Source organism: Podarcis melisellensis, assembly GCF_964234715.1.
Source record: "Podarcis melisellensis genome assembly, chromosome: 16".
NCBI classification, from domain to species: Eukaryota; Metazoa; Chordata; class Lepidosauria; order Squamata; family Lacertidae; genus Podarcis; species Podarcis melisellensis.
Genome location: NC_138533.1, coordinates 21846974 through 21871846, shown reverse-complemented (window position 1 = coordinate 21871846; position 24873 = coordinate 21846974). Strand labels below are relative to the sequence as shown.

The 24873-nt window shown below is 42.4% G+C and overlaps 1 protein-coding gene across 3 annotated transcripts in view; it reads left to right on the top strand.

The window, feature by feature from the left end:
- The window catches only part of TAOK3 (TAO kinase 3), a 119375-nt gene that overhangs the window by 13041 nt on the left and 81461 nt on the right, over nucleotides 1-24873 (top strand). For 2 of the 3 annotated variants that reach the window (XM_081892290.1, XM_081892288.1), the window contains exons 2-4: nucleotides 16267-16377; nucleotides 19160-19371; nucleotides 24255-24326. In XM_081892290.1, coding sequence (XP_081748416.1) covers nucleotides 19252-19371; nucleotides 24255-24326 — 192 coding nt within the window. In that variant the 5' untranslated portion in view covers nucleotides 16267-16377; nucleotides 19160-19251. Of the gene's footprint in view, nucleotides 1-2681; nucleotides 2837-16266; nucleotides 16378-19159; nucleotides 19372-24254; nucleotides 24327-24873 lie in introns of those variants that run through there. The other variant, XM_081892289.1, reaches the window with a different exon arrangement.

Here is a 24873-nt window from a genome sequence, read left to right as displayed (position 1 = left end):
ACAGTGAATCCATTAGTGATTGTGGAGGCCAATTCTGTATCCACAGTTCCTTCCACAATGGGGACATAGGTTTCCAGGTAGGCGTTGATCACGGTGAGGGTTTACCAAATGTGCCTTCATCTTAGCTAATTTCTTCTTTTCACCCTGAGTTTGTGCTTCTTCAAAGTCCATGACACCTTTGGTAAATGCTATTCTCCAATTCGAGCACTTGCAGGCCAGTTTTTCCCAATTATCAGTGTCAATACTACATTTTTTAGATTTGCCTTGAGAGCATCTTTAAACCTCTTTTCTGGTCCACTGATATTTTGCTTTCCATTCTTAAGTTGGGAATAGAGTAGTTGCTTTCGAACTGACCCATAATGCGGCACAATCGCATCTACCGCATCTACTGCATCTTACCTACAGCTGCATTGAAATGAATAGGAGCTGCAGAAGAACTCTGAATGTTTGTTTCAAAGGCCATTCAATAAAACACTGAAAGCATTCTTCCTTGTTCTCGTAAGCTTAGATATTAGGTCAACTTGGTCACAGCATTAATTACCCTTTTGCAAATAAGTACACAAAATACTGCACACTTTTTTCGCTAGCTAGCTAGCTTACATTTGTGTATTAAGACGAGGCAGGATGGTTTAGAAAAAAGCTTTAGGCTGCAGTTTTATTCAGTGTTGCTTACCGTACTTGTTTCTAGAATTCTGGATTTTATTATTCTTTGAAGTTTTAGTTATTTGATTATTTGAATAATTGTCATGATACATTTTTAACCGAGTTGGTGATTTATGATTCTGTAATAATTTTTTTGAACCACATGATGGGACATACTTTGTTTTCAAGCCTTGCTTCCAGGACAGGTTGACTAATGACTGTTTCAAGTGTATTCATTTGTAAAGTGGTTTCTTTCTGTACACAGACTTTGGTAAATATGGAGAGGAGTGACATTTTTATCTTTAAGACTCTGGAACTAGTGCCCTCCAGATGTTGTAGACCACAACTTCCCATCAGCCCCAGCCCGCAAGATCAATAGTGGGGGGAGTTTTAGTCCAACAACATCTAGAAGGCACCAGGTTAGGGAAGGAAGATGTAGATTGTATAATCTAAGAGCTGAAAATATATACAGTACTTCCTAAAAGGCACAAATTCTGCTTCTCGCATACTAGGGATTGATGTGGATGGTGTAAAAAATATTACAAAAACATAAGCCTTCAAAAATGCAAAATATGGATTGCAAAGATGCTGCAAACTCCAATAGCATAAGGGCCTCCTCAGTCCCTTATGAATCCCCCTTTCTCTAGTCTCTAAGCACTTCCAGCAAATTGTTCTCACCTCTGCAGATGGTTTCTTTGCCAGGGCTTGTCTAAAGCATAATAAAGACTGAACCTTGGCCTGGTGTCCATGAAGTATATTTCAAAAGTGCTCCTTTCTCAACATTCACACAGGCGTACCCATTACCTTCTTCACTACTCTTACCTAGTTGGTTTCTTGTTCCCAGTTCTTCAGAGCTGCATGAGCAAATCTGAGCTATAAAAATAACTTTATATGCCCCTGCCTACCAAAATAAGCTACCCAGGTAGCACACTCACACTACTAGGAAACTTCCTGCTATGAGATTCCCCATCATACTTTTTGACCCCATTGTTGTGTTGGTGAAAGGCACTCTCACTTGTGGTAGCCAGAGAGCTCATTTTATCAGATACACACACCCCCAGTTATTTTGCATATATGTTGACAAAGATTGGTGTGCAGGCAGGAGATGGGTCACATCTACTCCATACATTTAACACACATGGCTTTCCCTGAAGAATCCTGAGTACTGTAGTTTGTTAAGTGTTCTGGAAATGGTAGGTTTGTGAGAGGTAAACCACAGCTTCCAGGATTCTTTGGGGAATCCATGTGGTTCAAATGTATCATGGATGTGACCTTCATGCAAAAAGAAAAGCATCAGGCTGTTCTGATGCCTTAGCATCTCAAAGGCAACAGCCTCCCAATGCTGTGGATGTGTCATTCAGAGTGATTCACATTTGTTTGGGGGTGCTGTTGCCCATTTATTCTCTCCCTTGCAGATTTCCTCTGGGGTCTCCCAGGTATAGTGGTTAAAGTGTTGTGTGTTGGAACAGAACTGAGTTTGAATCCTTGCTCAGCCATGGTGATGGCTGAAAGGTGCAAAGAGGGAAGCTGACATCTAGGCAGTCCTGGAATTGTAGGGTTGAAAGAGACCCAAAGGATCGTTGAGTCCAACCCCTTCAATGCAGGAATCTTGCTCACAGGCATCCATGGGTGGACTCAAACCACCAACCTTCTGGTTAACTTAGAAGTCCATAATCTAATCTGTTCATTTCTTTTACATCAAAGAGTCCGATAAATGAAATCTAAAGATCAATTTGGGCATAGGTTTACTCTTTCAAAAGTTCCACAGCTTATTCTCATTTTACAAGAGAGGTTATCACATAGGGCAAACATGCCACAAAGGCCTAAGTTTGGCTTTTTAATGTTGCGTTTTAGGAGGAAGCATACTTGGGGAAAATGAAGTGTTTCTGCCCAGCTACATACAGTGGGAATTGCAGCCGGCTGGTTATTTTTAGCATCTGGAGTTATCTCATTGCAAGCATGAGTCTTTGTGGTTGCAGATGCTTGGAGTGCATGGGGGTGGCTGGTTTTTTCCCTCCCCCTTGCTGGTTCTCTTTGTGCCACTCAGATCTTGTAAAGCAGAGCGATTACTTAGAGATGGCTGGGCAGGAGTGAGGGCTTTACATTCTTCTGCAGAATGAGAATGATGTGGACTTCCTGTGTTACTTTACAATTTGGGGGGGAATTGTTCAGTGAATTCTCCCTCTGAGAACAGGTAAGTCTCTTGTGCAGTGACTGAGATATTGCTTATGATGTGTATCTTTTACTGTAGGGTAAATAAATGTGATGCAAGTATAGCTACTGTTACTTCCTGCATAGGAACGACTCAGTTTCTGCAGCCACCCCCTATTGTGTCTTTCTTCTTCCAGTTTTGACACATACCTGCTGTGTTTTATAGCAAGGAAATACAAAATTAGGCCGCTTTCTTTTGGAGCTTATCATGTATCACGGAATCTGGATTTTAGTGGTGCTCAGGTTTGTTTTCTTTAAAAAATTAGCCAAGTTTCTAGCCCCCATGATTTTTAAAAGACGTGCTTTGAAAGCATTTGGGCTGTTCAAAGGTTATAATTTTCAAGGAGGCAGCACTGCTGCCTGCCTCTTCTCTCATAAATCTTGTATTTGCAGCTTCTTATTTTAGGACAAATCTTGCTAACAAACTAAATTTGTCCAGTTGTTCCAGTTTCTTGCAAACCCCATTTTTCATACCTTGTATTTATTCTTTTCTGGACTTAATACAAGTGCAAATACTTGAGTTGTGTTGCTCCACTATTTGGGTGTTATATCTCTGGACAAAGTAATATATCTTTAAAGATCAGGTGCTGCAGTCAAACAGTGGGAGGGGGCTTGTGGACTTCCTGGAGGTATCTGGCTGGTCACCGTTGGCAACAGGATGCCAGACTATATTGGCCCTTGATCAGCAGAGCTGTTGCGTTCTCCTGCGTGTTTAGTTGCAATATGTGAACAAAACTGTGTTCCAAACATCCCTCCCAGTTGCTAAAGCTCTGTGTGGCTTTAGTGTGCCACACAGAGGAGAGAAGGTACTGCTTCATTCATTTCTGCAAGATGTGTATCCAGAGCTTCCTGTTTCCATGCTCACAGGGCATGCTCTGTATGCCCAGAATCCATGCACTCCCATACTGTGTCAGTTTCTTTTTACTGGTCCAGAGAATCTCTGCTCTCTTTCTCTGGGAGTTGAAACACTTCAATTTTGCAAAATGAATCTTGGAAAGTTTCTGTTGTCTTCAAAAATTTGCAGTACTGTATAATCACTTTCTCCTTCTAGATATTAACAATACAGCAAACATAACTTTTATAAATAAGTTTGCTAGTGTTTAGTAATAATTTGTATAACCGTAGTGTTCAGGCAAATTTTGGGAAGACATTGGTCTTGACTGCTAGCAAAGCAGTTCTAAGCCAGTTCTAAGACACATTGACTTTTTCCTAGAAGTGTCCTAAAATGGGTCTGGATAAGCTAAATGGCAGCAAGGTTTGAGTTGGTGCTTCTAATGTTCAGAATGGGGCAACATTTGAACAGGGCCAAAGTGTGTGAGAAAGTGTATATACCTTCAGAGATCCTGCAGTGCATACATACGGTATTTCTCTCTCTTTAAAATAATTAGTAAATGTATAAGATTTTTATTTGAACCATTTTGGTCCCACTCTTTAGCCAAAAGGCTTCCAAAGTGTCTTATGCAGCAGTGGAATGAGGAAATGTTTTAGTCCCTTGAGTAGCTGAATGTTACGGTACCCATGGCAGAGCAGGCTGAGACTGAGAGGGTACCTGAACCCAAAGGTGCTGCATTATAAGCATGGCCACTTATATCTCACTTAAAAATACAGCACTGCCCTTCTGCTTATGAAAGTAGGGGAACTTCTACGTGTCCAGCAAGGTTGTCAATCTCAGCATTCATCCCATGATTTGTGTACAAAGGTCTTTCCAGCAGATTTCAGGGTAGAATTGTTGGTGAAAGATCCAAGCCATTGCGTAGTCAATGGAGTTGGCATGTATAGAAACGTACAGGATGTGGTGGTCAAAATACCAAGGACTCAAAGGGGATATAAAAGCATTGGTCCATCTAGCTCAGTATTGCATGTAACCACTGCTAGCATCTCTCATGATTTTCAGACAAGAGAGTTTTCCAGCCCTTCCTGGAGATGCCAGGGATTTAACCTGTAACCTTTTGCATCCAAAGCTTGTGTATTGTCACTCCCCAATGGATCCACCAATATAGATTCAAATAAACCCATTTGGAGATATTAATGATGTTGCTTTAGGATTAACATAAATAAAGGAGGGTAGATCAGAATGATAGAAATGAAGCTTAGGGAAATAAAATTAACTTTCTGGATGGACAAATATAAGTTGACAAAGGGTGTTCACTTCTTTTAGTCTCCATAGGAATCTTCTCAAGAGCCTGCAATAATAAGCAGTAGATAATTAAGAGATCTCATAAAACACATGGGGCACAAAAGTGCATTCATTTTGCCCAGCCCTCTAATGATGGCTGCAGGGCCTACCATCTGCTCATATTTGTGGTGGTAATTTGCAAAAGCATGTCCAAACTGGGTTTCACCAAATCTTTCATAGTGGTCAGTACTCCTAAGCACTTGAATTTCTGCAGTTGCCTTCTAAAAGACATGGGCTTGTTTTGTGGCAAGATGTTCCTGCACCTGTTCATCCCGTTTTCTGAGGTGGTGGGGTGGGTAGGGGCAAATGTTGGATTATTTAAAACTAAGCATCTGGAGGGCACTAGGTTGGTGAAGACTGGCCTAGGATAAAGTACTACTCAGCTGGCTCCAGTTATGCTGGCATGGTCAAGGGCATCATGGAATCTAGTATTACCCTTAGAGGCCGAATGCTTTACTTGCTCTGTGACGGGCTGTTTTCCGAGCAGATGCTTCCAGAGAGCTGTCTGCACTAACCTCGGGTCTTTTTCCTCAGCGGTTATAGTGAATTGTAAAGTTCAGCAGTGTGCATGAGTAGCTTTCATTAATTCTCTCTATGTATGCACTATATTACATTTGTCAAGAAGAAATTCCTGGCGCTGTGCTCTCAATTCTCCCAGCTGTCAGTTTTTGTTCTTCCTCACAATTTTCTGTAATGCTTCCTAACATTTCCTCATTCTTCGTCACAAGTATATTGGTTTTGTTTCCCAGAGCTGGATAGCTGCAGACAAATTTCAAGATCTCAGACACAGGTCTTGCAGCACTCCTGTCTTGAAATTTTGGGGAATATTTGTGTTACAAATGTAATCGGTTTCTTAACTAACAGCCATGCTGCTTCTAAAGAATCATGGGAATTGTAGTTTGAAATACTGCAGAGCGTTCTACTTCAGAGACCATACCATAGAGAACTACAATTCCCAGAGGGCCTTGGGAAATAGGGCATGTCTTTTGAACCAAAATCTGTGGCGTGGAGATGCCCTGTACTGCAGCACTTGGGATTTAATTGGATGCCTCATACATAACAAATGCACACACTTTTAACCCACACTCAGCTGTGTGTCTTTTATCCTTCTCAATACAGCATTCATCATATGCTTTATTATACCACATCCTTTTGTGCTTGGTTAACCAGATCTATATATGAAGATACTGGAATGCTATATTAAAATACTGTTAGCATCTTAGCCTATGGGGCAGGGGTGAAAAATTCAACATTCTTTTGAAGTTATAGTATATTTAAAGGCTGGTACTTTAGTCACTTTTTCCTTATCACCAATTATTTAATGGACTTATCACACTTGATCAGAAAGTTATCCACTTCTGGACTCCAAATTGGATTTTTAAGCTACGGTCCATGGAAGAACAATACATTAAGATCTGGTTTTGCTGTCTATCTTAATAGATTATCTTTCCTCTTGATATTGGACTTTAAATATGCAAAATGCTAGCGGCCTTTAAAAATACAACATCAAGACTCTGGCTGATGCAACATATTAAAAGATTGCTCTGAAATCTCAAACGAATACTGGTACTCACTTAAATTCTCTAAAATTGCAGCTTATTTGTCAATTGTGTTATGACTAAGATTCCTACCTGAAGCAAAATTCTAAGTAAATGTGTGGGTCCCTGCTTGTGTGAATTTAGGGGGAAGGATAAAAGCTTTGATGAAATGAGCAAAATGATTCACGATGCATCCGGATACCTCTAATTAGGGTGATGGCTCTACTCTGCCTCCACAGTTAGAGGCAGCAATGCTTCTGAATACCAGTTGCTAGAAACAACAGGAGGGGCAAGGGCTCTTGTGCTCAAACTTCCTTGTAGACTTCCCATTGGGGCATCTGGGCGGCCACTAGATGGGCCATTGACCTGATCCAGCAGGCTCTTCTTATGTGATGTATAAGATCAGAAAACAAGGTGCATCGGCCTTGCCCTTAGTAAGAGTAAGGCAGTTATCTGAGAAGGCTACAAATGCTGGGGGTGGGCAGGCAGGCAGAGAGAGGTGGTGAATGTTGGGGGACAGAGCTGTGTGTCCCACATGGCCTGCCCCATACCCCCAAAGCAAGCCTGCTATCCTTGGCTGTAGTGAAGGATGCAGCCCTATTCCCAGTGTTGAAGTAAGATTCAACAGCCAGTCAGCTTTCTGTACATGGTACAAGAGGCACCCTGTTGCCCTTTGACTGAGGCAGCAAAATGTCTTGGCCTGGTCATAAGGCATTTTATAGATTTTTCAGCATTAATATAACAGCATTTTTACAACAAGACAGGTGTTGCTGTTGTTTACGTTAGTCCCTTTTTACCTAAAAAATATCCTAGAGAGACTTGCAAGACAACAGATAAAACTATCAGAACCAAACAGTTTAAAACAGTGTACAATGGTACCTCGCAAGACGAAATTAATTCGTTCTGCGAGTTTTTTCGTCTTGCGAATTTTTCTCTTGCGAAGCACGGATTCCCATAGGAATGCATTGAAAATCAATTAATGCGTTCCTATGGTCAAAAAAAGTTTAAAAATCACCAAAGTGTACAGTACTGTACATACATTTTCTAAGACTCTGGGGGACAACTCGAAGAAGGTTCCTCTTCCACTCTTTGCTTCTTGCTGAAGAACCTGTCCATGGTCTGCTGCTTCATCTGCCTCTTCAGCACCTCCCTGAAAGACGACATGACCCTCGTATCAAAACTGTTCACAAGGTCACGTGTCAGGTCCTTGTCAGGGTGGTGCCGCTGTGGAAAAGCCTGCACATCTTTCCACTTCTGGCAAATGTCCCTCAGTTCTTTCTTCTTCTTCCTCTCACCGGCCTCTGCAGTGGCAGTCTTCTTGGACCCCATGGCAGCACAGCTCCTACCTTCGCAACCCCCCCCCCAAAAAAAATCAGTGCTTCACATCCAAAAAATTCAAAAGCACCAAACTTCCTAGAAAACACCCCAACCCAAAATCCAAAACCCCCCCAAAAAGTTTTAAAAGTTTAACTTGCCAAATGACTGCAAAAGAAGTTTTGGGAAAGCTTCAAAAATCACCAAAGTCTTCAAAAACCTCAAAAAAGGCTACCACACCGCGTGCTATGAGTTGCTCCTCGAAGTCAAGTCGCAACTGCACCTCTTCAAGCAATGCACCCTGGGTATTAATGGTTTTAAGAAAAAGGAAACAAACTTGCAAGACGTTTTCGTCCTGCGAAGCAAGCCCATAGGAAAATTCGTCTTGCGAAGCAACTCAAAAAACGAAAAACTCTTTCGTCTTGCGAGTTTTTCGTCTTACGAGGCATTCGTCTTGCGAGGTACCACTGTATAATGCAAAATACCTAAAATGCTCAGCCGACAGCATGATAGCACCCACCCCACTAAAAGATGTGCATGACCTTAGAGTCCAGCTTAGCCACCCAAGGCCTGAGTATTATATAGAGTAAGATATTTAACTGAAGATGGAATCAGTACCTCAGCCAATGCCTTGCTAACCTCAAGGCTGGGTTACTCTAGTGCACTGTATGTGGGACTTCTCTGGGGTCTGGTTTGGAAGCTCCAGATGGTGCAGAATGCAGTGGCCAGGCTGCTGACAGGAGCCTCTGGCTGAGGACATGCATCATCATTGTTAAAACAGTTGCACTGGCACCCTACCAAGCCAGGTTAAAGGCTATTGTATTAATTTAGGTCTAGGGTTCAGGGATTGCCATAACCCTTTTATCCCAGTTTGGTCACCGAGATCATCTGCAGGAGTGTCATTCCCTCAGGTGGTGACGCTCTTTGACAGCAACTAGAACTTGTTCCTTTGAGGGTTCTTAACCCCGTCCTGCCAATAGTAAGTGCCTTCTGTGTCAACTTTTGAATGCCTGAGTGACAACTTCTGTTCCATCAGGTCTATGCAGGCAATTAAGAATACATCCTTCCACAATAGTTACCGGTAACTAGTGGCTGCTTCTAAGTTTTCTAGCGGTTTCTTCCTTGTGTTTTCTGGTTTTTATTGCTGTAAACCGTTTGATGTCTTTTTTTAATGACACATAAATAAATATAAATAAATGGTATCTGCAGAGTGCCCTCTCCTGCAGAGCACATTGATCCATTGGGTGGGTAGAGGATGAGGCATTTTTTAAAAAGTATCCTAGTAACTTACATTTATGTAACTTATAGTGAGGCTTAGTTTTTCTACCTTGTTTTGCTCATTTGGTTGCTGTATCTGCCCGTTTTCTCTCTCCCCCACCCCAATTAATTCACATTAAAGTCAAGGGTCCACAGTTGTGTGCTTATTGTATTGTTGATGCCATAAGTCCCCCAACAAACTATCCAAAATGACAATGGAAAGGATCATAACGGAGGCCTCTCCACTTTGTGCCTATAATACTGCATAACCACCACACCCTTAAGGCTCAGCCAGGGAATGCAGGCTCTGGGAGAAGAAGAATGAATAAATTGCCTGTTAACAATAATTTACTTTCCAGCTCCACATTCTTCTCTGCTTGTGTATATATGTCATTTAGCATTCTGTTCAAAATCCCCAGTGGGGATTGGGAATGAGGTTTCAGAGGTAGCTGCTCTTGTCGGTGCCCTGGTACACACTTTCCCCATTAAAGAAATAGGGCTGGGCTGGCATTCTGACCCCTTTTTTGGTTTGCCAGGGAACATTAGGGGATTGCCTTAGCTTGTCTCCTACTCTTAAGATTTTGCTTTCCTCTCCCTGCTTGCCTTATATTTCGTGAAGTGAGGCATGGCAACGATGAGTCATAGGAAAGATGATAAAGTAAATATGGTGTTGCGACCCTCTGTGCTGGTCATATACCCCAGTGAGCACTTAGAAGTGTGACTAATCTATGCGGGCATTCACTGTGGGTTTCGGAAAGCCAGGAAAGCTTACCTGTATTCAGAACACAGCTCCATGTACTAATTGATACATTAGATATTAAATGAACCTGTTTATTTGTGTGTAAAATATGTAGGCCTGGAATAGTACAACGATAAGGAAATGTTTCCCGACTGTCCTGTGGAGCGTGAAGAGTTAGCTCATCACAAGGGACTGATGATCTTTGTTCCAGCTGCCAAAAAGCATGTACACAAAAATTAATGCTTTCCTGATATTTCCAATGTAAGTAATTACGGAAGGTGCCACAGACGTGGGTGGAAGTCCCCCCCCCCCCGGCCATAAATTTTGGGCACGTACTTGTACCACTTGTCGGTAAAGAAAGTGATGCCTGATTTGAAAATGTTAGAAGTAACCCAATGTTGCTTTAGCACCTGCTAGTTTCATTGTAATGGGACTATTTATATATGATCTTAACTTGACCTAAATCTTCATTATAGGCAATGACAGTGTCCTTTTTTAAAATGAGGAAGAAACTTTTCAGTATAACTTGAAAATGCCCTTTTGTAACATTTATATAATTTATTTTTGTAAATAGTATAGGCGTTTAGATACATTTTAGCATTTGGTTTATTTTTATTCATACTTTGAGTGCTTGCTTATTACAAACACACAAAAGAAGCTCAAAAAGCAAAGGTTGCCATCTTGGCCCATAACAACAGCAACAACTGCAATATCCATATTAGAGCAATAATTTTCTTTCTTTTCTTTTCTAAAAGGCCAAAATAGTGTGTAAGCTTTCAAGTCCTCCAGAACCCTTCATCAGGCTACATGGAGAAAACAGAAATAGGGGAGAAGGAGAGGGAAATTGGGTGACATTGAAGTGTTACAATATTATGACAATGTCACCAGAATTTGGCAGAGGTTTAAAGTTGTTTTCTTTTCAAAATGGTCATTATTTTGCCCTGCAAGCTCTGTCTGATAGCTTTTGTTTCATTAGCCGCAATCTTTGGTCTAAGGAAGTAAAGCCAACAGAGGTCTACACAGGCTGACATTGATAGCTTCTTTGTTTGGTTACTCATGTAAGGTAGGCTAGCATTCTAGGTTTCAGCTAGAGGCATTCCTCATCATGCTCTCAGCTGCTGTACTGTGCCAGTGAGGCCAACCCTATCTGATTTGTTTTTAAGACTTAGACATTCAGAATGGTCTTGGAACCTACACATTTAAGGGGGACTAAGTATCAACAACCACCAGTAGCTGAAGCAGATTTCATTTTTATCCATTTGTGCTAGTCTGGATTTTTAGTTTCTCAACCAACCCAGTAACAACAGAAAGGAAGGTGGGAAAGTATGAAATGGCTTAATTTGAAATCCATTTTTAGTCTACCACTCCTTAAGGCCCCCAGTGCGCAACCTTTCCCACAAAAAAACAATATTTTGGCACCATCCAACTAAAGTTAAGCATTTAGTTCCATTGATTTCCCCCCTCGCTTCCATTAGAGGCAAGGGGACAAAGGGGCTCTTAAGTTTGATTGGATTGTGTACCTATAAAATACACACACTGTGGAGAAGGAAATAGATTGTCATGGCCTTGTTTTAATACTGTAACTATTGAATACAGTACAGAACTTCCTTAAGACTTCTTGAAAAGAAACCAGTTTCTGAAAAAACTGCATCTTATTTTTTTCTGCAAGGCATCCTTCCCATTCATTTAACTGTCCCTCCTTCAATGATAGAAATATGAGAAACTTTCCAAACAAATGTGTTTGTCAGTGACCTCTCTTCTATTGGGTGTAACTCTTTCACACTTGACTCATCTATGAGTCTCTTTCTTTTTTGCTCTTAGCTTGCAATTCAGTTGTTTTAACCACAAAGTGACTTAACAGTTGTAGATACTCCACTAATATGTGCATAAGAAGTAAATGGCTAGAGGTTTGAGGATCTTGGCAAAATATCTCTTGGGAAAGGATCCCAATGTTCTCCTTGCAGATATTAATAGGATCATTTGTTGGCGGGTGGGAGTCATGTTCTGATGAGGTGCTGCACTGGAGAAAAGGACTGCAAACTTGTGAAGCAGTATTAATGGCCCGTCAACACAATCCATTATTCCTAAATACAACTTGGCCTTGAATTCTTTACATGCTCATGGGGTGATAAGAGAGAATCTCTGGGAAAATTAGTAGGAATACCTTCCACCACATCACATACTTCATTGCAGGATTGTTATTTCTGATTGGTGGAGTTCATCTTTCCCTTTGAGTAGTGGATGGATCTCAACCTGCATTTTGAGCAACCCTGGGGTTCCTCAGGTGGCTATCAAGGATTTCTCAATAAGAATATTGCTTGTGGCCAAGTTCCCTCTGGAGACAGCTTCCCCTGCAATGTGTGTCAACAAGGTAATGTTGTGGGTGTTCTGTGGTGTGCCCCCAGTAGCTAACCAAAATTTTGTGCTCACTATTGATTTTTGCCCTCCAAGTTAGGAGGAACTCCCACTATCATTTCAACTTCTAAAACATTGAGAAAGCATATTCTTTACCCTTCAAGTATTAATTTTTTAAGATTTTTAGAACAATGTGCAATAACAGAAATAAAAGATGGATTATAACTAAAATAAGTGATAAGCAATACCTGTATATGACTTCCAGTGCATGTCATGTCAACACAATGAACTACTGCCACTAGCTGTAAGGACAGAACAGGAATTTTTAGAATGGACCACTTGAGAATAAACCAATCTGGTTTCGGTTTATTTAACAAATTGGCCAAGTCATCGCTTTGTTTGAAGTAGGTTCTGAATCACCTTTGATCAGTCCTAATACTGTGAAGCTGATGTGTGGTGGTTGCCATCTTTCGATTTCAGAAATAACCATCCCTTTGGTATTATGGGTGGATATGGAGAGAATCCATGGACAGAGCCACATGTGGAAAGTATTGGCTCTTCTGATCAGAATATTCATGCATTGCAGGGGGTTGGACTAGATGATCCTCAGAGTCCCTTGCACCTCTATAATTCTATGAATATTTGTTACCGGAAAGAACATAAGGGAAGTGCCATATTGCAGTGATCACCAACCATTTTGGGTGTGTGGGTCCATTTTCAAACTGGATAAACTGTCTTGGGCATTACATACCCCACAACTTATTCTATTGGCTACTAGAAAATGCTTCTTTCAAACCTGATTTCAGCAGGCCGATTTTGAATTGGTTAATTTGCTGGCTTTGTTTTAATTTTAAATGGGATACTTTATCATATTGAATACTTTTGAGAACTGCTAGGCTGAAAAGCAAGGGTACACATTGAAATGGTAAATATTGCAGCCTTCAAAACTAAGGACTTGTCTTCAAGTAGAAGATGCTGACAACTAGAAACGGGGTTTTTTTTTGTACAGTATTTTTCTGCCAGGAGACCTGTCCAACCCCAAAATTATGTTTCTCTTGAGAAAAACATCATGCCCCACCCTTCGAATGTGTCTGCATCACTCAGAGCAGCTTACAACAATTACAGTACAAACTTAAACAATCTCTAAAAAAAACAAATCGGCCAAAAATGTATATAGGCTTGGCAGATGGACTATCATCTGAGAATGCTTTTATGACATAAGAATAATCTGTCTGGCAAGGTAGTCTCTTGCCATAACTGGAAAACTTTTACCAGCCAGCAAAAAAGCTTAAGAGGGCCAAGTTCATCTTGTCAGGTATTCCACGATTTTGGCTTGGCCACTGAATGACCCGTTTCTCCTGCAATTTGCAAGGTGTTGATAGTCAGGAAAATGGTCTGCAAGTGTGTTTTCTGTGGGTGGTTTGAATATGCTGCTTTCACACCATGCAAGTGTGTACTGTTCTTCAGCCTTCCCTGATCCCACTGCTGATCCACATGGCTGATGAGTATCGGTCTGATCCATGAATAGCTGTCATCTTCTAGGAAGGGTAGGGACTATGTCGAAGGGAACGTTTCTGAGTTTCCTGGATGCACTATGGTTGTGTGCTACAGCGCTGAGCCAGGAGTGTGGGCAGCTGCCATCTGTGGATGCATCCTTAGTCATGCTGTCAGATGCTTTGCAGTCTTCAAACAATTGTCCTTCAATAGACATAACAACAGCAGCATTATTTGGCTGGGGCAAGGCTTTACATGGAAACAGATGCTCAGGTTTATTAGGGGCCAGTAAATTAAACATTGCAAATCAGCTCAGAGCAGCCATGTGTCTCTTGCAGTAAGGCTTTAATAAATAATAAAGATATTTTAAATTTTATTTCTAGTGTGCTAAAAGGGCTCGGATGCTATATGATCTCAGTAAGTGTAAGGATAATGATAACAATAATGTGTTGAGTGTTTGAAGTGATTCGTGTGTATTCAGCAATTTTCAGAACAGACCTTACCTGAAAGGTGTGGTCCCCTTTTGCAAGTGGAAAATTGAAGCTGAGAGAATAGCAGCTTGCTGAAGCTGGCAAGTGAGTTTGTTGCTGAAAAATATTTGGCTCTCAATAGTTTGGAATTGTCACTGAAAGGGCTTTTTCATATGTTACAGCTGAGTGTGCATTTTATGTATGCACCAGTACCGTGTAAAAGAGGCGCTTGCCTTTATTGCACCAGTGCACAGTTGGCACCTTCTCCCAGTGACAAAAAAGGCTGTATCCAATTAATTTGTTAACAGGACACTGCATGTGTGCATAGGTAAAGGTAAAAGGTAACCCTGACCATTAGGTCCAGTCGTGACTGACTCTGGGGTTGCGGCGCTCATCTCGCTTTATTGGCCGAGGGAGCCGGCGTTTGTCCGCAGACAGCTTCCGGGTGGCCAGCATGACTAAGCCACTTCTGGCGAACCAGAGCAGTGCACGGAAACGCCGGTTACCTTCCCGCCGGAGCGGTACCTCTTTATCTACTTGCACTTTGATGTGCTTTTGAACTGCTAGGTTGGCAGAAGCTTGGACCGGACAACGGGAGCTCACCCCGTTGCGGGGATTTGAACCACCGACCTTCTGATCGGCAAGTCCTAGGCTCTGTGGTTTAACCCACAGCGCCACCCGTGTCCCAGGTGCATGTGTGCATGGTTCAAGTTAATTGTAGAATATGAAGCCCTGCAAGTATGTAAAGTCTCTTGCAGGTACTTTAGCTCCCCCAACCTGTTTTATTTTCTTTCATTGAAAAAGACAGTTTAACTGAAAAATAGCTTCGGTTATATCTCCATGCCAGACAGAAAATAGCACCCAAAAGCATTTTCTACCCTGCCCCTCTTATTCAACAAATATTCAGATCAGCATACAAAAGAAAGAAGCTCAAAACTTACATTAAGCCTTGTCCATTTACTAGACCTTACAGGCTACATCCATAACTGCTTATTTTCACTGCTGCTGATGTGCAAAGCAGCCAGGGATTGATGTCCAACTGGCCAGGGATTGTTGTAGACAAAACTATTATCTGTCACACTGCTGGATGTCAGCGGAGTTGACTCCTTGGGTAAAGGAATGCTGCAACAAAGAAAATTTTTAGTGTTTGTCTGTTGTGCAAAATTACCTTGATAACGGAGCCCTGAGGACCCAATAGAGAGGACTTGGAGGGCTGCATTTGTCCCCTGGAACTGAGGTTCCTCAATCATTTTGATGATCAGCTGATGAGATCTTCCTGTCCATGATGCAGTCTATGGTTAGCGACCAGTTAAGAGAGAGGGCCTCTTCTGTGGTGGCACCGGAAGTATGGAAACTCCTTCCCTCTGAGCTTAGATGAGTGTCTGCATTAATGACATTTAGGTTGCTTTAAAAACACACACACTTGTGTGCCTAGGCCTTGATCTCAATATGTTGTTTTAACTCTGCCCTAGTCTTTCAGTTGCATTTTCTTCCTGTATTTTTATGTTTTGATAAGTATTTTAATATTGTTGTACCCTGTCTATAGACCCAACATGGGACACAGTATAGAATTGTGTACTGTATCGAGGTGGGCAGGTGTATGCAGAGGCTTTAGCTGGAAGGAGAAACTGCCATTTACATGAATATTGTTTTCAGGGCTCCTTTTTAATGTTCTTTATCTATGTAAGTACATATAGTTTTCACATGGAGGCCAGCAAAATAGTTTTTGTTGAAAATATGTGTAGGCTTGGAGGCTTGAGGTTACCGTATTCTTTGGTGCTGTGAAGGCCAGCCCCTCCCTCTAGGCTCCTGCTTCGCTGTTTACAGGAAGGTAAGTAATTGCTGCCTTGTGTTTTGACCAGAGGTGAGGATAAAGTTTTGCCTTGTTTTCTGGAAGATGTGTCAGTTGAGACCCAAAGAGTGGGAGGACAAATATCAGGGAAATGGTTAATTGGCACCAGCTGCAGTTGGGTCAAAAATGGTTTAGGGGCCAGCTCTGCAGACCAGGAACTGCTCATTTGTAGAATGTATTTATCTGTTTTAATTACTTCTGTTTCCCCCACTCCTCAGGTTGGAAGGCAAGAGTATATAGAGCCCAAAGACACAACAGAAAAGGAGACCTAACATTTCTACTGAAATGAGCCTGGACCATAGAGTATGCTTATTGCTATAGTTACCCAGGTATGCTGAATTTCCTCTTTTGCAGCCTATCTCTGTGATAAAGACCCTAAAGATGGAGACACTTCCTCAGTCCCCCAGCTCCATAATGGATGAGACTGACAATGCTATGTGTTTAAAAATAACAAGAACATCTGTGACCAAAAATCATAAATTTTACAGACCCTACAACTGCCATCCATGCAACTTCTAGGTTCAAAATATTTTATAATATAAATGGTCTTTAAATCCCCACCCTACCCTCCGGTTGCCCCTCATTTTCCATACATGTGGCTCTTGTTCAACACTGGCAGCTAGAAATCTCAGGGTTTTGAGCAAGCTGCTGGATTTTACATAATAAATATGGTTTGTATTGCTTGCTTTGTTTCAGTTTTCTGTGTTATTGAATTTTATTAGCTGCTTAGAGTTTCACTATGTAGCAGTTCAGAAATATAACGAATAAATATTAATTAAATGGGTGCAGCTGTAAACAAGTGTACTTTACAAAGAAAAAAACTTTTACCCCGATAGACAATATAGGGTTGTTAGTACAATATGGTTGTGGCAACAGTAATCCAGGGAAAAAACCTTGTTTGTTTATCTGTTGTTTGTGCATTAGGCTTGTTTAGAATGAAGTTAATAGTACAAGTACATAGCAGTGTTTGTCAGTTAAGTTGCTCGTCAGTCCAACGCTAGAAGAGTCACCTGCCGTATGCCGCTCTTAGTAGTGGTTCCCATCTCAGTCAAGCTAGCATTATTTGTTGTCTCATACAAAAGTTCTCTCGGTGACTTGTGTAGACTGTTAAAAACAACAGTCTATAATAAACAACAGAACTCCAAAATATATAACAGAAACAGCAATAAGCATGACATTCACATTTCCTCAAATGGCTGGAATAAGTTCTACATAACCCAGCACCAAAAGGATGGTAATGTCAGCACCATGAAGGCCCCATCCTTTTAACACTGCACCCATGTGTCCCATGAGACACCCTAACAAAACATGGTGGAAGAGGGATCTAGATGGTTCTGGTTTTCTGTAACCCCACCCCCAGGAACCTTACAGTGAAGAGTGGATAATTTATTATTACTAAATTGCTAGATGACTTGCAGTGGCTCTGCAAGTCTTTCTTGCTATCAGTTGTTTGCTACAAAAGGGCACGTCTCTTCTTTTCTAGGCTTTCAGTATGACAGGTGCATATTTGTGCATTTTCAGGTCATCCCTAGTATGTAGCTTATGAGGTGCAGTAGGTAAGGCACTTCTCCCTGAGCCACCATTTTGCATATCCTTGCAGCAACCATTTTGCACCTAGCTAGTTGGTGGCCCGACTGCAAAACCATTTTAGTAAAAGCTGAAGTAGATCTTGATGTCTGCTTACCCCTTTGGTAGAGGATGGCCAGATGATAGGACCATGATAAAGAAAAGGGGTGGTGGCAGACTCATTGAGGGGGCAGAGGGGAGACACAGAGAGGTTGTGGGCCCCACAGACCCACTATCTGTCACACACACACACACACACACACACACACACACACACACACACACAAAATATTTGCCCTGTCTTTGGGGCTTTGGCGCACTTGTCAGCAACTTATATTTATCACTTTCCCCAAAGTGTCTTTATTTTCCTAAGTACCTGGCCAGTTTACCTGACTTTAGAAACTTATCCTTCCTTGAGTTTCTGATTCAAATGCTTATCAGATTTATAGCAGGTGAGTTGCCCCAGTTCAGTGGTGTGATGTAATTCTTACTTTGCCCAGCTCTAATTAAGCCTTTTTTTCAATCCTTGTATCCTGCAGTCTTTTAAAATGTTGATTGGTTCCATGTCCCAAGCTGGAAGGATTACAATCCTCTTCCCCGCAACCCTGATCGCTTTTTGTTTGTTAACTTATACACTTGTAAGGAGGAAAAAACACTTCTCTAACATTTTAAGGGATTCTGCACAGCGGCAGTGGTTTTTTTTCTTCCTAAGCACATGTGTCTTAAGGACTTGCTGTTTGAGTGGCATTTGGACTACAGTATTATTTATAGAGGATTGTATCATGAAAAGGCTTGTTTGGAAATAAAACAACCCCGCCTTCTACAAAATATGCTTTTTAAACCGCAAGAGCACTACTTGGATCAGCAACAGAAATATTTAAGGCCAGGGGAGTGGACATTTGAATATCCTCATTCCTTCCACTTTTTCAGTCACCACTGCTGCTGGATAGAGCCATGAACCAGCTGCCTAAGAGGAAGTGCCCTAATTTCAGACACAAAACTGGGGGAGGGGGGCTATTTTCCCATGTGGTCACTGTGGAACATTTTTAAAAGCCACAGCTGGGAACAGGGTGTCTCTTTCTGTCATTGCTGCCTTCCCCAACCAAAAAACAACAACACCTTTGTATGGATGGATTTGTTTTTATTAAGCTGCCGTGAAGGCCTGTTTTCAGGCAGGAAAGCAGGATACAAATATTTCAGATTTAAATAAACAAACCAAATGCTCTCAAAAACATCTGTTTAACAGTTAAACAGAACTTCCCAAGGAGGGGGAACGTACGGCTGTCCAGAGATTGATTGTTAGTCTCCAACTCTCATCAGCCACAGCCATTGTTGCCGATAGTCAAGGATGATGGCAGTTGGGAGTCTAGCAATGTGTGGAGTGCCACAGGTTCCCCATCCTCGTCTTTGGGGAACATGGAAAAATTATCTCCTTAAAAGTTGCTTTCTTGAATCTGTAGAGAAGGTACCTGAGTTAAACAAATTTAAATACTTCCAGTGATTTCAATTGTCTACAAATTTCTCCCCCCCCCCCCCGTCCCCCAGGTTCTGAATTGTTACCTAAGGACTCCATTGTCAATGAGGGAAGAAACTGACTGGGAACTGGAGGTGGGAACAAGGTCCTAATACGGTTCACCATGCGCAAAGGGGTGCCAAAAGACCCAGATGCAGCTGACCTGTTCTACAAAGATGATCCTCAGGAACTATTTGTGGGTTTACACGAAATTGGACATGGAAGTTTTGGAGCGGTTTACTTTGTAAGTAGTTTTTGCTTAATATCCCATTCTCTGCAAAACAAAGTAAATATCTCTTTTCATAGCATTAAGCACGTTTCGCTTGAGGAAGAGGTTTTCCTTCATAGTCAAAGCTGTTTATACCCTTCTCTCCCTTCTCCACAATTCCAAAATGGCATCCATTATGCATATAAAGAAAACAGGGGCGCTGACTTATAAAAAATATTGGGGGGGGCGGGGGCCCATACCGACTTATAAAAAATATTGGGGGGGCCCAAGACCTCCAAACCGCTGCTGCTGGGGGAACGAAAGGGGCGAGCCCCGGGCTTCCCCGACCTTAAGTGAACCTGTGAGGGCCCGCCCTTTGCGGCAGCCGATTGGCTGCCGCCGTGGGCGGTGAATATTAATGAGCTAGGGGGAATCCCCACTTCTCGCAGGGCTGACGCCAGCCCCGCGAGATTGTTGATGGGTCGAGAGCCCGCAACCCCACCCCCTCTCTAGATCGGGAGTGGCTTTGTTTTAACTCATTACTGAATGTATTTTTAAAGGTAACTATCGTCAAACAAGGAAAATAAAAAATACCAACATAATTTTGTGATTTTACAAAGCATAATATAACTAATAATTTTTTTAAATTATTGGGGGGGCAGAGCCCCCCCAAACGAATTTTTGAGGGGGCTCGGGCCCCCTCAGGCCCCATGGAGTCGGCGCCTATGAAAGAAAATGTATACAGTTTTATTTCTAGGTTTTATTGTTGCTTGTTTGCTTTGCTGTTTTTTATACACAAACGTGTGTGTGTGATATGTTTCGACAGTAACTCATGCACGTGGGAACTCTGGCCTCTGCTTCTCTGTTGTAGAGTGATGGATCCCATTGACAAGGGAGAAATGGTGTATGGAGTTATATGCTTAACCTTAAAAGTAGAGAAGGAAAAGCAGGGGGACTGTGGTGCATGGAAGAAGGGTTTAGCAGATAACACACCTCCCATTTCTCGCCTGTACAACTACTTCCCCTTGCTGATTCACCATAGGGAAGCATTTACTAAGGAGTTCCAGGACCCATGTTTGTTGCCAGGCTTATAGCTTGGCCCTTGAGCCACCGAGTTTACAAAATATTCCAGATGGCCACCCAAAAAGCAGACAAGAGCAGCATCTCCATCTGACTGAAAGATATCTTGCTCAGAAGACTTCTGATGATGATTCTTCCTGAAGGATGAACACAAATTTACACTGTGTGTGTGTGTGCACGCGTGTGTGTTCACGTGAGTTGGTGATCTCCTGATCGCAAATAAGAAGTGTGGGCTATCAGTTGAGTTCCTGGCAGAGATTAGATTTGGATTAGGGACCTGGATTAGGGACCTCACTGAACTCCTCATTTAAATAATAAAAATAAATTCAAATGTTTTTAAAACAGAGGTGGCTAACTTGTGGCCCCCTCAGGTCTTTTTGGACTATTATGCCATGGCACACCTGCATCAGCACAGCTGGACGCCTTTATCTGCCCTAGCTGGAACAAAACACGTCTCTCCCTTATTGGCCTCTGCAGCCACAGCAGGCGCTGTAACTCCCAAGCGTTTGACCTCATCCCCAAAGGTACACCCTTCCATTGTCTCCTGAGACAGACGGATGCCAACCGCTGCCCTCAGTTCCTCAGCCAGTATGATTAATTGATGGGAGTTATGGCCCTTCAAACACTTTTGGACTACAAGCTAGCTACCTCTGCTTTTAAAAAGAGCTTCGCATCGCAACACAGTCGGCTTTGGATGCTTCCAGATGCAAAAGATGGCTGCTTATGTGCTATCTAATGAAGCTGACCCAGTTTTATAAATGAAGTAGATTGAACTTATTAGTTTCTCTGTGTTACGGCAGTGATGTAGCATTCCTTGAAAACGAGGCAGTTCCACTTAAAGCAGCCTGCCGCACAGCATTACTTACAGTCTGTCTGAGCCTGTTATTTAACTGCAAGATGTCTCAGGCTGTGGATTAGTCCTTCAAGGAAAGTAGAGAGAGCCCTGCTGCTTTAATCATTTAAAGCTCCACCAGACAACACCATGGAAGAGTGTTCTGCGGGGAGCAATTCTCCTCCTCCCAGCCAAGGAGATCACACCAAGCGGTCTATAGCCACACCTTTGTCAGCTTCTTCTGGAGCTAGGCACGGCTTATTTTAAGCAGCTGGTGTGGAAAAAAAACATCAGATGTTACTGGCATTGCAGAAAGTACTTTGGGAGGCTTTCAACTAAAGCTTCATTTTTTTTATTAGCAGAATAATATAGAACCACTGACTCACTTGAACCAATAAATAGCACTTTTGAAACATAAGCTGTTAACTTTCCAATGTTCTGTTTTATTTGAATTTCTACTTGAAGGCATAGGATGGGTGACAACTAAGAATTGCAGCAAGACCCTTTACATTTACATTTTCTTTAATTAAATCATCTTCCCTCCCCCTTTTAATAACACAACCCCCAACCTTTGGAGTGCTGAGAATATTGAACTGGGGACTCTGGCAGCAAGGCTTTCTATCCCCATTAAAGGTTGCCAGCAGGAAGAGCCACAGACTCGCTATCCAGTGTAACAGTGCAACTGGGCAGAAGGAGGTAGTGCTGCCTCAGTGGCTCTTGGTTGGCGATGCAGGATGCCTCTCACCTGACCCTTAAAAGCCTGGTATTCTTACCTGGCTGTTCATTCTGAGCAACATTTGATTGATGGAGACCAAGAATTACATAGAGTTAAGGGAGAGCTGTGAGGTTGCCCGCTTTGCTGATAACACCAAATTATTCAGGGTGGTAAAAACAAAAATGGGATTGTGAAGAACTCTGAAATAACCTCTCCAAAAGCAGGTAATAAAATGGCAAAGACAGTTCAGTGAAATGGTGAGGGAAGTGAGCAAAAAAAGAATAAGTCATCCTGTCTTTATATATTCATTGATGGGATCTGAGCTGGCGGTGACTGACCAGTAAAGGGATCTTGGGGTCATGGCAGATAGCACAATGAAAAGGTTGATCCAGTGTGCCACAGCTTTGAAAAGGGTGAATTATGTGCTAGAGATAATTAGGAAAGGGGTCAAATATAAAACTGTTGGAGTTGTAATATCTCTGTTCAGATCTGTGGTGTGACAGCGCATGGGATGCTGTGGACAGTTGTAGATGCTGTGGAGTGGGCAAAAGTGCCGAACAGGGCAACCAAAATGATCTGAGGTCTGGAACAACTGCCTTGTAAGGAAAAGTGACAACTGCTTTGTATTATTATTTTGGAATGTTAAAAAAAATGCAGTGTAGACAAAGTGGATAGCTTTTCTTTCTCATAATAGGTAAACCTGGGGTCATCCAAAGATGCTGAATGTTAAATGATTTAAGACAAACAAAAGGAAGTACTTTGCATGGTCCATAGTTAAGCTGTGGAACCTGCTGTGGAATTCACAGTCACAAATATGTGAGGGCTGCCAACTCAGTTGGCTTTAAAGGGGGTTAGACAAATCCATGGTGGATGACGCCATCAGTAGCTGTGAGTTGTGATGGCACCATTCCTCTGGGTACCAGTTGCTGGGGGATAATAGCTGGAGAGGTTCTTGCCTTCTTTTACGCTTCCCACAGGCATCCAGCTAGCCATTGTGAGAAACAAGATTCTGCTTGGCATGCCAGTCTGTTTGCCCTGCTTCCTACTGCCAACTCTGATGCTGCCCAATAACTTAACCCCAGTTTCCAAGAGCCTAGGCAGAGGTTTCTGCAGTGCTATGGAAGGGTGTTAGGGCTGGCACAGAGTTTGTTGAGTCTTCACAGGGAAGGGCATTTCACAACTGCTGGAAAAACTTTTGAGCATTGTCCTTGCCCTTTGGATGACATAACCAAGAAGAAGTGTGTATCTGAAGAAGTGTGCATGCACACGAAAGCTCATACCAATAACAAACTTAGTTGGTCTCCAAGGTGCTACTGGAAGGAATTTTTTTATTTTGCTTCAACTACGTTAGACCAACACAGCTACCTACCAGTAACTATAACCAAGAATGTTCATTTAGCTGATCTTAATTATTGGAACACAAGAGAGGATAGCGTGGTCTTTGTGGATTTGAGGGCAAACTGCTGACTCTTGAACAGCGTCTAGCCTACCGTGGTGATTTTTAGTAAGCTTACTTGGTGGAATGTCAAATGTTTGTGCAGGAAATGGTACTGACCATGCCAAAAGCAACGGGTGAGAGACATGTGCCACTTCCAGCCTGTTACTGCCCATCCTTGCACAGTGGCATAGAGGGGTATGGGTCTGCTGCCACTTGTGCTTCCCCACCCAACAAAGCAGCTTAGTGATAGAATGTATGGCCCTTCTTAAGGTTTTAAGGAGAGAACAGTAGGAGATTTCAAGGCTAATATTTCAGTACTGATTGAAAGATGCTGGGCTTTGGCAAGTGGTACTGCCATCTGCATTGTTTCTGTGGAATGCCATTCCGGAGGCAGATAGTTTAGCAGACCTGTGCAGAATTTGGACTACTTCTGCAGTAGATTTTGTGTTGCTGACACCTAGCATGACGCCTAATGCAGTACAGTGGTACCTCTATTAAGAACTTAATTTGTTCTGGAGGTCCGTTCTTAACCTGAAACTGTTCTTAACTAGAGGCGTGCTTTTGCTAATGGAGCTTCTTGCTGCCACTGCGCTGCCGGTGCATGATTTCCATTCTCATCCTGGGGCAAAGTTCTCAACTTGAGGTAACTCTTCCAGGTTAGTGGGGTTTGTAACCTGAAGCGTTTGTAACCTGAGGCATTTGTTATTTGAGGTACCACTGTACTAAAAATTCTTTGTGAGGAAGAGACTTTCCTTGATCAATTGGCTTCCTTGAGTTTAGGAGGGAAATGAGAAAACGTCTTACTTCTTTCTTTCTTTCTTTCTCCTCCTTTTACCCCCCCCCCAAATTTCCAGGCCACCAACGCCCGCACGAATGAGGTGGTGGCAATCAAGAAGATGTCCTACAGTGGGAAGCAAACAAATGAGGTAAGAAGGACAAAAGCAACTCTGCAAATGCCTCTGTGTTACAACAGCAAAGCAGGCCGTTCCATTGTGTGTTAAAGGTAAAGGTAAAGGTACCCCTGCCCGTACGGGCCAGTCTTGACAGACTCTGGGGTTGTGCGCCCATCTCACTTAAGAGGCCAGGGGCCAGCGCTGTCCGGAGACACTTCCGGGTCACGTGGCCAGCGTGACATCGCTGCTCTGGCGAGCCAGAGCCGCACACGGAAACGCCATTGTGTGTTACTGGGTTTTTTTAAAGCAATTTGTTTTTCTTAATGCCATAATAGGCTTCGGAGTGGTTTACAAGTATATTACCTACTTCTGCAGAGAGACACTTTGAAAATAAAGTAAAACTGGACCAGCATTTACTGGTTAATAAAGTGAAGTGGGAATGTAGACCACGTAGGGAAACTGTAGCTCGCCAGGTGTTGTTTGACTGCAGGTCCCATCAGCCCCAACCAGCATGGCCAATGGTCAGAGATTATAGAGGTTGTAGTCCCAACAGCTTCTGGAGGGCCACAGATTCTGCATT